The sequence below is a fragment of the Chinchilla lanigera genome, unplaced genomic scaffold (assembly GCF_000276665.1).
Source record: "Chinchilla lanigera isolate Chin_1 unplaced genomic scaffold, ChiLan1.0 scaffold00165, whole genome shotgun sequence".
Lineage (NCBI taxonomy): Eukaryota > Metazoa > Chordata > Mammalia > Rodentia > Chinchillidae > Chinchilla > Chinchilla lanigera.
Genome location: NW_004955566.1, coordinates 1,452,307 through 1,464,287, shown reverse-complemented (window position 1 = coordinate 1,464,287; position 11,981 = coordinate 1,452,307). Strand labels below are relative to the sequence as shown.

The following is an 11,981-nucleotide window of genomic DNA, read 5'->3' as shown; positions in this document are numbered from 1 at the left end:
GAGCGTCCCCGCACCCCCTCCCCGCCTGCACCCGGCCTTGGGGCTGCGCCAGACGGCTCGCCCGAGGGGAACTCGGCTGACTAATGGGACGCGTGTGGGCCTTACGTGAGGCCCGGCTGTCAGCGGATGCCCGCTCGCTTGGCGCTTACGCCGCGGCCAGGCTTTTCGGGGAAGGGCGACAGGAGGGGTTTCCCCGCTGGGTGGTTTCGGCTCCCCGGGGACAATCCAGCTGCGGCTGGGCCCGGGCTTCGGGTGTCTTAGCCTAGCCTGGGTCCACAGGGGGCAGCCTCGGGGTGCGCCGGGCTCCCAAGGTGCAGACCCAAAGAGGGGCGGGGAGACCGAAGGGAGCTTTGAACAGAGAGGTGAGCAGAGAGGTTCAGTCCACTCGACCTGGGGGCCTGGCCCGCCCTGATGTTTGCGGTCTGGAACCCGCGCTGGGGCTGGAAGGAATCTGCAGGCCGCCCTAGGGGCCTGGAGCTTGATGCAGAAACCTTCCTCAACAAGGTCTCCCGGAAATCCCTTCGTGAGATTCCTGTACGGAAAAAGGATTGTTAAAACTCCCGGAGAGTCCAGTTCGGCTGGAGTTCTTGGGTTCTGGGGCCTGTGGTGCCTTTCCCCCGCTTTACAGGGGCCTGTAAAAATCAGCGGAGTTTCTTGCTCTTTCGCATTAACAACCACCTCATGTTGACATAGTTATATGACCCTCCCAAATATAACTACCTGTTTAGTTTCAACACAGAAACACCACGGTAAAACGCAAACATCGACAGTAACTAAGAGAAGGTAAGCGCCACTGCGAGCTTGGGTTGGATGCAGGATAAATCCTCATCACGCATCCCTGGTTTTATTCAGCCTAATTACACTAGTAATCTTGCCCCCCACGAGAAAGCCCGAAGCCCTGCAGTAGAGGTGCGACTTTTCCTGGGGAGCCTGCCAATGGGGAGGGGGTAGTTGGTGGAGAGGAAGTGGGTTTTAAATGTCACTTCCAAATGAAAATGCTTTCCTTCAGCCTTTTTCTTTTTTTTTTGATGCAGTTTTCCAAAGGAGCATTTTTACGAGATAAGAAGTGACCGATCAAAATCGCTGAGGGGAGGTTGTAAGCAGCCGCTTTGCCCCAGCTTAGCCTTATCTTATCTTTCACACTTGCATGGCGGAAAAAAATTGGCTTATCTTTATCCCCACCCCCTTCTCGCCTTAATTGCTAAAAAACACTGGTGTGTTAAACGGGCAGGAAGGAGGTCTCTGAGTTGTCAATGGAAAAGGAAGATTCAAAAATGTGGGCTTCTGAGGGAAGGAAGGGTGCCAGGGTTTATTATTTATCCCCGGGGCCTTTCTAGTGTGACACACAGTCCAGTCCAGGCTGGAAAGCCCTAAGGTTAGATTTTTTTTTATAAACAAAAAAGGAAAGGAAAGAAAAGGAAAGGAAAGAAAAAAGAAAAGAAAAGAAAAAAATCAGGATGGCTTTGGTTCCTGTGGCTTCCCCAGGCCTGGCTTTCTCAGCATTGCCTTTACCAACCTCTCTTCATCTCTCAAAAGCTGGCGGTGGGTCTTGGGGTTGAGGCTTCTCTGCCTTCATCCCCCCTTCTATATTCATCCCCCCCCCTTTGGGGAGGAGGGATGCGAGGCTGGGATGCATAGCCTGCTGGAAATCATTAAAATATATGCGAGTGTCTGCAAACACACAGTTTTAAATCATGGCGTTTCCCCTCCACGCTGGTATATTTAAACTCCAGAGCGAGCTGGATCTCCTCCCTCTCAGTCGTTTGTCTGTGTCACCGACAGGCCGCTAATGGCCGGGCTTCCAGGCGCTGTGCATTATGCATTAGCCTCCTCCCTCCGCCGCACACAGAAGGTTCTGTCAGGCCTCGCAACACAAACCGAGCTGCAGCCCCCCTCCCCACGCCCCTCACTCTCAGTGGGGGGGGGCATTGCTGCTAACATGCTGGAGATACAGGGATGGGGGGCACCAGAGGCAGAAGCTGAGCAGAGTAGGCTGGGAGGTGAAGTGGGAGCGGGTAAAATGGGCAGCAGATTAAGCCATTTGGAATCTCCAGCTGAGCACAAGCCTTGGATGCGACCTTCCCAAGGCAACCACCCTGCACCACTCACCTCTGTGCCAGGTTGTGCGTGTGTTGGGGAGGTGGGGGTAGAGGACTTTAGAGACAGATCAGTGGCGTGTTTCCATCTACTGGTCAGTGCCCCACCCAGCAGGGCTGGGGCAGGCGAGGGGCTGGCGGAGCCTTCAAAATCCCTTCAGTCCCAGGTGGTGCCGGAGAAGGACTTGGGGTGGTGAGTCTCCACCAGGGCCCCGCAGAAGTAGAGGAGGGAGATGATACAAAATGGCTGGAGCCAGAGGCCAGCACACTGGGTGCAGGGTGAGTAGTTGGTGGTTCCCTGCCCCCTCTCTCTGCAGTTCCCACTCACTGCCCCCTGCCCGGTAAAAATATGTGCAGGAGGCGCCTTGCTAAATAAGCAGCCCAGGCGTGATGTGGCATCAGTCCAGGTTTATCTGTAGGAGCATCCGGGCCAGCGCAACGGCTTAGAGGACTCTTAGACTGGGACCTGGCTGAGCTGGAGATGCGGCCTCCTAGAAAAAAGCCTGCAATGTTTGTGCCCATTGGGTCAATCTCCAACCATACTACAAGTCCTGCAGTGTAGACATGCCTAGGCTTCAGAAGCTGACACAACTTGAACCCAAACCAGAAATTCTGAGAAACTGTTGCTGTGAACCATGTTGGTCCTGTCCCCTAAGCACTCAGTGACCTTCCAAACTCTGGTTTCTCTTCAGATCGTATAAATCTTTCACCTTTTACCAAAGGCGAGACATAAGAGCAGCCATCTTTAACCAGGTGAACCCAGGTCCAGCCCTATCTGTCCTGGAAGGCAGCAACCTTCAGATATCTCCAGATTACTGATATCCCTGGGACAAGAATGGGCCTTCAATTGTTACCTCATTTGAGTTTTGGAGGAGAAGCTGGATACGTGCCAGGGCTTGGAAGGTAAGCCAGTGTATCTTTGTAAAAGTACCATTGATGAGCCCAGAAGTCTTTTAAAAAGTAACAGGGACGGCTGTAAGTGTAGCCCTTTGTGTTGTTAAAGATAGTTAACATTTACAGGCTACTTTATGTAATACAAAGCAAAACTACATTACCTGTAACTACTCAAGTGCTACCTGTTACTGTAACTCTGATCACTAGTATCCTAGGCCTGAGGACAGCCTCAGAGGAAGGCCATCAGAAGCCTACAGATTAAGATTTCCATCCTACTCACATTACAAATGAATGCCCACACAATGTTGGGAGCCCAGGGTTCCCCAAACCTTGGGTAGGACCTTACCACAGGCGCAAGGCTAGGCCCTTGGGGAAGAGGCCCTGGCAGGCATTGCCAAGTCAGCCTCACTTGCAAAGGGCAGCCGGGCTCCAGGCCTGCTCCCAGAAGCTCCAACTTGATTTCCCAGTTGCATAGTCTGCTTAGAATCCGCTTCAAGAGAGGGACTGGGAGCCTGAGGTCCAGCCATATGTTGTAACCATGGGACCTTTTCAAGAGGACGGGGCGGGTGGAGGAGGGGCAGCCCGCCCCCGCCCCCGCCCTCGCAGCTCTACCTCCGAGCCCCTCCCGGTTCCGCGCCGATTTCTTTATTTCTCCGCTGGTTGCGCGGCCTTGCTTCCCTTGCGCTCACTCGCTCTCGCCCTCTCCACCTCCTCCTCTGCTTTCATTGCAATCCTCTCCTTGCAGAGTGCCAGGCATGGCGGCCTGACCCTCGGGGTCAGCTCCGGAGGGGCTCCAAGGAGGACAGAGGAGGAGGGAGCAGGGGAAGGGCCAGGCCGCCTGCACAGGCTGCTGGCTCCGCAGCATCCTCAGCTGCTGGAGCCTCTTTCCTGAGTGGGGACACGAGACGGGACTGCCCTTCCACAGTTTTCTGCCTCTCTTCCCCCAATAATTCCAACTAGACAGGCCAATAGGTGTAATCCCGCCCTCTCCCTCCCCTCTGCTTTTGGGCGCCTCAGGAAAATCCCACATTTTAATTCCTGGTGAGTCACGAATCCCCCCCCCCCCAACTCAGGTCCTTTCAGACCCGTGCATCCCCCCCCCCCCCCAACTCAGGTCCTTTCAGACCCGTGCATCCCCCCCCCCCCCCAACTCAGGCCTCTTAGGACTCCCTTAATAAGACATTTTTTAAATCCCACGGAGTTGGAAAATGTATCCCTAGGAGATGGAGGAGAAAACCTTTAATATGGAGGCGAGAGACTCCTTAAGGGGGGGGGGCAAATGCTGCAAATTACGTCAAAGGCAAAATTTACTGGCCTGTTTGTCTCCAGCATCAAATTTCTGCGGCAGTCAGCCCTCACTGCGGCCCCTTTGCATTTACAGCACCCCTCCCCATTCATTTTAACTCTAGGACTTAAAGTTAGACAAACAGGCCCCTTTGTCAGCAGCCCTGGGAGGCCAAGGGACTCCGAAAGGCTGCAGGCTCTATGCTTGGCTCCTGGATTTTCTGAAAGTTCTGGATAGTTATATGTGACTCGGAACTCTGGGAAAAGCCTGTACCTTTGGGGCGAGTTGGGGAGTTTCGGGGAGGGGAGTAAAGGTGGATGGGCTTCTGTCCACGGCCTCTGAGGTGCTGCAGCCTAACCGAGCCGGAAGAGCCTGGCACCGCTCTGCTCCACGCTCACCCAGGCCAGCTCTCCCACCCAGCCTTTTCACCTGGACCCTCATTCTGAGAGTTTCCCCACAAATACCCAACTCCAGCTTTTCCGGTTATTTTAGATTTGTTTTGAATAAAAGGAGTCGCTTCAAAAAGATGTGTTGCTACAACACAACCAGCGGCCTTTTCTCCAGCTGTGTCTGTAACTCGCATGCGTTCAGTCTAATAACTTTTAATGTCTGGCCCTAAAATGTCTTTATAAAAAATAGCTTTACAGCATAATAGTCCAGGTGTCTTTCTGCTTGTTACCGGAGATTAAAAAAATGTGTGGGTTAGCTTTCAGAGACATCCACCCCCCAGAAAGACCGTGGAGAAAAAGCATGCATTCCATTCTGCAGGCGAGAGTCCTGGAAGCGATCGCGGCCCAGCATGGCTGGGCACTGCTTACGCCGGCACTTGCCTGCCTGCTTGCCTGTCTTTTGCATCAGTTGTTACAAGCAGCTCTGGAGCATGAAGATTTAATTTTGCCCAAAGTTTCGGGTTTCAAACGGTAGAGATGTTTCACTTCTGCTTTGAGAAGGACTGTTTTTATAAGTATGTGCTGAGAACTAAAACAGAATGAATAAAATCACACCTAATGTCAGTCCCACAGTCAGTAGTGAGTCTCATTTTTAAAAGGGAAAATATCTCCTAGCTAGAGCTGATTTTGGCCTTGACCTTGACTTAGTAATCAACTTGAGATGCTTCTGATTATTTTTGGCATGGGGACACTCCAGGATATTTAGAAACTTTCCGTGTGGATTTATAAGCCACCTCCATTTCTGATTTATGTTCTCTTCAAGCCTGCACCATCTTGTCCTTGGGCAGAAGAGACACCCCCCCCCAGCATAAAAAGACCCCAGAGAACAACCGAATGGGGTCACCTTTGGCGGTCGAAAGTCTGAGCCCCCGGTGTGGGTGCGGTTAGGCCGAAACACCCCTCCCCCACTCCCACCCCTTCCCGCCAGCTTCGCGAACTGGGGCTCTCGGCTCGCCCTTGAGGCTCTGCACTCCGGGGAGGCCGGAACCTCGCTTCTCCGCTTCCCTCTCGCCTGCCTGCCCCCGCCCTCCCCCCGCGCCCAGAGCCGCGCCGGGTGCGCTGGAGAAGCTCAATACGTGTCAATTGAATTGAACTGCGGCGGGCGCAGGCTCTACGCCGCCGCCGAGCACCGATCAGCACGACGTTACCGAGTGGAAATTTATGGGGCGAACGGTGTAAGCCAAAAGTTGCTCCCTGCCAAGGAAAATAAAACGTGGGAGATAATCTACCAGGGCCGGAGTGAGGGGCCAGGGCAGACCCTCCTACCATCTGAGGTGCAGACCGTGAAATGCTCGAGATCCAAGAGAAATTCAGATGGATCTCCGCTTCTGTACTGCCTCCTCCTCCTCCTTGTGCCCCCCAAGAGCTACCCCCTGCCCCACCTCCGCCTCCAAACAATTCCCACACAATTGAAACGTCCGGGGAACTCGGGCGCGCAGTTAGGGCGGAACGGCCACTGTCGCCCCGGGTGGTGTTTTCAGGTAGCTCTTGACACTGAAATGGGAACGAGCTCCCTGGGGAAATAGAGGCGATCAGGGGTGGAGTGTACGCGGACGCGCACTGCTAGGCTCTGCTGGGTCTCGGAGGGGACGCGAGGCCGGGAGAGCGCAGCGCTGGTGGTGAGAGGCGGCAGTGGCGGCTGCCGCCGGGGTTTGACAGCTTTGGCTGAGCGGAGTGCGAGGCGCTTTATGGTAATTGCGGTCCTCCACTGGCCTTCTGGGTACCACGGGGAGTCTCGGCGCGCGCCTAGGAGAGCTGCCCCCGCCGCCCCCCATCCCCTCCTCTCAGGCTCTGCGGGCCGCCCTCACAGCTGCCGCCGCGAAAGTCGGTCTCCGGTTCGCCCAGGACGTGCGCCCTAGCCCGGCGTAAGCAGCCCACTCGGCCGGAGCTGGGGAGGGGACGGCGGGAGGGGGGGTACCACCCAGGTGGTCCAGGGTTCGGACGTGGAGAGGCCAAAACGCTCCGGGCCGGGAGCGGATGACGGCCCGGGAAACTCGGGCAAACCTTTCCTGGGGAATCACCCCTCCCGAAACCCCACCGCGGAGGCGCCGCAGCGGAGGGTGAGCGGAGACTGGGGGAGCTCAAACTTGCGAGAGCTGGAGGCGGCGGCGGGCGGGCGGCTGTCGCCCGAGCGCTGCGCCTGCGGGGGGAGGGGAGGCGGCTGCTGGGAGGGAAGGAGGGAGGGCGGGCGGAGGGAGGGGGAGGAGGAAGAGGAGGGAACCAGGGAGGGGGACGCGTTGGGATCGCGGCGTGCGGCGGCAGACGGAGCCCGGGCTCCCAGCGGCAAGGTGAGGCAGAGCTGCGCTCCTCGCTGAACGCGGGCCGAGCTCGGTGGCTGCGGGGGAGACTCGCCCGGAGCCCAGACTGCGACCGAGAGCGGGAGTGAGGCGGACGGCGGCGGCGGCGGCGGCGGAGGGGGAGCCCGCGAGCCGCCGGGCGGAGAGCCCAAGCCGCGCTGTCGCCGCGCAGGGACGACTTGGCCAACACACACTCACACACACCCAGCCCGAGCGGGCGCTCGCGGCGAACCGTCAACATGGCGCTGGGGCTCCTGCCCGAGCGCGGGCGGCAGCGGCGGCGCGGGAGCTGCTGAGCCTGGCCGAGCCCAGTCCAGCTGCGGGAGCCGGGAGGATCGCGCGGGACTGTCGCCACCTGCCCTGAAGCTCGGAGCCGCCCCGCCCCACCCCACCCCCACGCGGCCGAGAGCCCACCCCTCGGCGGGGCCGACCCCGAGGGCAGCCGGCTGGCAGCAGACGGCGAGGGAGGCGAGCGAGCGCGGCGCCGTGAGCGGGCTGCAGGCAGCCGGGGACGGCAAACTTTGCTGCTCGCCGCGCTTCCCCGGCTCGGCTCCGTCTCCGCTCGTTAACGTCGCCACCTCCGAGCCCCGCGCGCCTCTCCCCACCCAACTAACCAACCACCCTCAGCTCCTCTTCGCTGCCTCGACTCTGCTCCGGGAAAAACTTCAAAGCGCAGGATCGCAGGCTCCCTGCCTACGGGATTTCAGGTCAGTGCCCCGAACACCTTTCCCAGGGGAGGCTGCGGGCGGGCTGGCGCGTCGCGGGCTGCAGTCGGCCCCCTCCCCCGAGGCCCCAGCCCGCCGCGGATTCCTCCTCCGACTCTCGTGGACCCCGAGAACCTTTTGGCCTTGCGCTTTTCTTTAACTGCCCTGCTCGCTTTCGTTTTTATTTCATAGCTGTAAGTTATTAGAAATGCAGCCAACCCCAGTGGCCCCGCGTGGGCACCGGGGAGGGAGGGGAGCAGCGGGGGGGGGCTGCCGTCTCCCGAGGGGTTGGGAGGAAAGCAGAGAGTTCGCCGAGTGGAAGTTTGCAGCCTGTGTGTGTCTGCGCGGGAGCGCGGTCGCCGCTGAGCGCCGATTGTGGGGCACGGGGGGGGGGAGCTGGGCTGGAAGCTGGGAAGCTCGGCTCGGCGTTAGCTCGCGAGCAGGAAGGGGAGGGTGGCGAGTTCCCGTCTGCTTTCTTTTTCGACTCGGGAAAGAACTGTAAAAACCCCCAGTCGCCGCCGCCGCCTCGTCTCCCCTCTCCGGGGGCCCGTGGTTCTTCCAAGTGGAACGACGGCGTGTGCGTGCGCGAGGGTGTGTGGCGGGCGCCTCCGGTCGAGCCGAGCTCGACCTGTCGCCGCCGCACAACTCGGGAGGGGAGTCCCGAGTTTTTCTTGGCTCACCCCAAAACGCGAATCACGTGGATTAAAAAAAAACTACTAAGCGATCGGGCAGAGCCAGAGGTTTGGATTGGGCCGGTCCGCCCGCCCTCCAGGTCAGACGCTTTGTTTTGTAAATGTTCTTTTAATATTTTAATACTCGACCCCCCCCACCTTCTCCCTCGGGAAGCGGAGGGGTAGGTTTTAAATTAAGAGCCCCCAGGGGTGGGTGTAGAATGTTCGCGGGGAGGACGGGGGGGGGCGAGACCTGGGCCCTCCGCGGGGCTGTGGGGAGTCCGGTGGCAACCCGACAGGCGTGTGAAAGTCTGTGGCCAGAGGAAGTTGGTCCCACTCGGAGGGCATGCGGCGCAGAGGCTCCGGGCGAAGAGGAACTTGCGCACCCGGGCGCGATCCTCGGCTGAGGCGGGGAGGGTGAGGCGCCGACGCGCCGCGGCCCCGCGCATGGAGCGGGCGGGAGGCTGCGCCGCAGAGCCTCCGCCAACTCGGGGACTCCGGGCGGCCGCGACAAGCGCCTGGTGTTTACGAAGTGAGCCTTGGGGCGCCGTGCGCGGAGTAGAACGGCTCGAGGCACGCGAGTTCCCGGCGGGCTTCCCGCCACCCCAACGCTCGAGTGGGGCACGTAGTCGGATCCCGAAGACGGTCGGGTCTGGTCGCGCGTAGGCCGTGGTCGGGCAAGGCTTAATTTGCTGCTAATGAATCTTCGCCAGAAAGTCCGCGATCTCCAGCTAGAGGCTGTGAGTGCCCGTGCGCGAGGGTGCGCGCCACCGGCGTCTAGAGGATGGGGGGGGGGGAATAGAAGAAGGAAGGAGGAGGAGGGTATGTGTATTTTAAAAACAAACCTTAAAAAGAAACCAGCGCTTCAAATAGGTATTCGCACAGCCTCTCTAAGTCTAGACTATTAAGCTCAGGGTTTGAGCTGTGTGACTCTTCTACCCTCTTCTTGAGAGGCAGCTAGGATCGGTGTACTGGTACTTGGTTCTGGGGGTAGCCCCGTGGAGAAAAATTCTTAAAATGTCCTGGGAGTAAAAATGAAGAGGAAATGACCCACCCCAAGGGTGGTGAGCGCAGACAGACTTGGGTATTTCTAGCCATTTGACACTTCCTGTGACACTGGAAACGGACACCGCGGGCCGAAATCAACCCCTTATGAGGTGTTGGGTTCGGTTTTGCCAACAGAATTGCATGTGTGGAAGGCATTTTAATTGTTGGCCTCAAAGACTCCTGTACGTGGACACTTGGGGAATAAGGCTCACTTCTAGACCCTTCCCGTTTCTGACTCCACCCCTCGACCTGTTATCTGGTCCGGGCTTTGCAGGGTTGGCTCTCGGGTTTATTTTGGGCACGATTTCAGCACGTAGAGGAAAGCAGGAGGCGATAGTTAATATGCCGTCCAGGTTTAATCCGAGGATGGCCTTCAGCGTGCGGGTATACACCGCCACGCACGCGAATTGCCTGGCGTGCTTAGGGGGCCGCGCGGGGTTGGGGCGCCAGGCGCTCGGCCGGCCCCAGCACTGTCCTTTGAGGCGCTGTCACCAGTAGGTGACTGAGAGTTAATTAGGAAGTGTTCTCTGGATCAATGGGCCGCACAGCTCATTAGCGATTCTCTCCAGCCCTTTGCAGGGCTGGCCTGGCCTCCGCCTCCCACACAGGCCGGGGCCCCGTGGTCCCGGCTGCGGAGAGCACCGCTGGAAAGCAGGGAGGGGAGGCAGCCAGGGACAGCGGGGAGGCGAATGTAACTTCGCGGGGCGGCGCGTTGCGTGCGGCGCCGCGAGGCCCGCGCAGCCCGCTCTTTCTTCCTGCTCACGGTCGCCTCCGCTGTGTCTTTAACTCGCTCCCTCTCCCGTCGCTGCCTGGCTGCTCCTCCCCGCCTCCCTCGCCTATCTCTTGTTCTCTAAGCACGACGCCTGTGCTCCCCGCCCAGTTTGGGATTAGACAAGATAAAAATAGGACTGCCCAGCACGCTGAGCTGAGGCTGTGCCCCAGCAGCCCGGGCTGGTGGAAGTACGGGGCCAGCGGCTGGGGAGGACCCTCCAGTCGGCCAGCGCCTGTGGCTCCCCGCCCCCACCCCACAGGCACCGTCACGCTCCCCGGGCTCTGCCCGCCGTGAACCATGCGGGCCGGGGGACCTGGGTAGGGTCTCCACCCTCTCGCGGGTGTTGTTGGTGTGCGGGTGATAGATCGGTCTAGACAGGCATGCAGGCTCCCTCCCGGCTGAAGGACGGGCGGGGGGGCCGCGGAGACGGCAGCAGACTCCCGTGAGCAGCGAGTGAACGAGCTAGTCTGCGGGCCCAGAGAGCTGGGTGGAAAGAAGGCTGCGAGGTTTCTCTTAACCCTTTAAGGGCCGTAGAGGTAGTGTATTGCGGAAGGAGGGCAGAATCTAGGAGAGATTCCTGGAGGGTAGAGTAGCCGGCTTGAGGGGAGGGGTGGGGAGTCTGGGCCTAGGGTTTTCCTTTCTCTTCTGTGTTTGCCTGGTTACATCCTGGTGCATTGGGCTCGATTCTTCGACAAACCAAATGCAGCTGCTAAACGATCTAGCCTCACCGGGTACTTGTCAGTGGGGGAGCTGTGAACACACACAATGGGCACCTCACTTAAGGAACTGAGTCTGGGAGGCACAGATGTAGAGCTCAGAATTTTTGCTGTCATTCAAGTAAGGGAACGTCTGTACAGAGCTGTAGTTGGGTGGGGCCTCTCACTGAGACTGCTGCAGACTACGGACCTGAGCCTGAGGTGCCAGGCCAGGATGTACAGGTATACAATGAGGAGAAAGAGAGAAGGAGAAAACAGGAATGGGGGGGGGTCCTTGAGTTGTCTACACAAATAGATACCTTTAATCATGAACTTGCGGAGAGTAAAGAGTTAGATATGTGCAGAGACAGACGCAAATAGGAGCCGTCTGGACACTGCGTGGAGATCCATCACTTGTATACACATATGGGGCTAATATTGAATCGGTCTAACAATTTAATACAACTCCACAGACATTAGTTCTTTCCAGAGCTTGAAATTGGTGGGTGGGTTACCCTATGCATAAATAACTCATTACTGACATTCCACTGTCTCCTGCCCCCTCTCCTCCCTTTCTTTTAAGGGTTTGTGGCCAAAGGGATTTACATTTAATCTGCGAACCCATGGTCTGGCCTGGGAATGAGCCACATTTTAGGCAAAGCAAGAAGAATGTATGTAAGTAGAAAGGTATATGCATTAGACAGGAAGGGTCAGATTAAGTTACGTGCCTGAATGACATGTGCTGAGACAAATCAAGACACTTGGGCTCCAGTGTCCAAATGGGATGAAAGATACGTAAGAGATAAAGAACAGGCCAAGAGGAATGTAAACATGGGTATGCAAATACAGAAATGTGTAGCCATATTCTAAGAGAAAAATCTCAGACTTGGTTGAGCTGGAAACTGGGGCAGAATTTCTGTAAGTGCGTTCTAGAGACAAAAAGCCCATTTAAAGGTGTGAAGAGGGTCACTTGGAAACACAAAAAAGCATTCATATGCATACCATCCATGCTTAGATGCACAGACTGAATGACAAAACCTCTTCAATGGTGAAGACTTTCCCCCAGAGTGA

At 57.6% G+C, this 11,981-nt stretch overlaps 1 protein-coding gene across 9 annotated transcripts in view; it reads left to right on the top strand.

Annotated features, from left to right (window-relative positions):
* The window catches only part of Bcor (BCL6 corepressor), a 97,800-nt gene that overhangs the window by 46,052 nt on the left and 39,767 nt on the right, over nt 1-11,981 (top strand). For 4 of the 9 annotated variants that reach the window (XM_005413280.2, XM_005413278.2, XM_005413279.2 and 1 more), the window contains exon 1: nt 6,959-7,728. The exons of 1 other annotated variant lie outside the window; for it this stretch is intronic. Coding sequence is in view for 3 of the 8 variants with exons in the window: in XM_013509216.1 (XP_013364670.1) it covers nt 9,095-9,136 (42 nt within the window). In the remaining 5 variants the exon portion in view is untranslated. Of the gene's footprint in view, nt 1-6,958; nt 7,729-8,347; nt 8,498-8,994; nt 9,137-11,981 lie in introns of those variants that run through there. 4 more of the 9 variants (XM_013509216.1, XM_013509217.1, XM_005413281.2 and 1 more) reach the window with 2 other exon arrangements.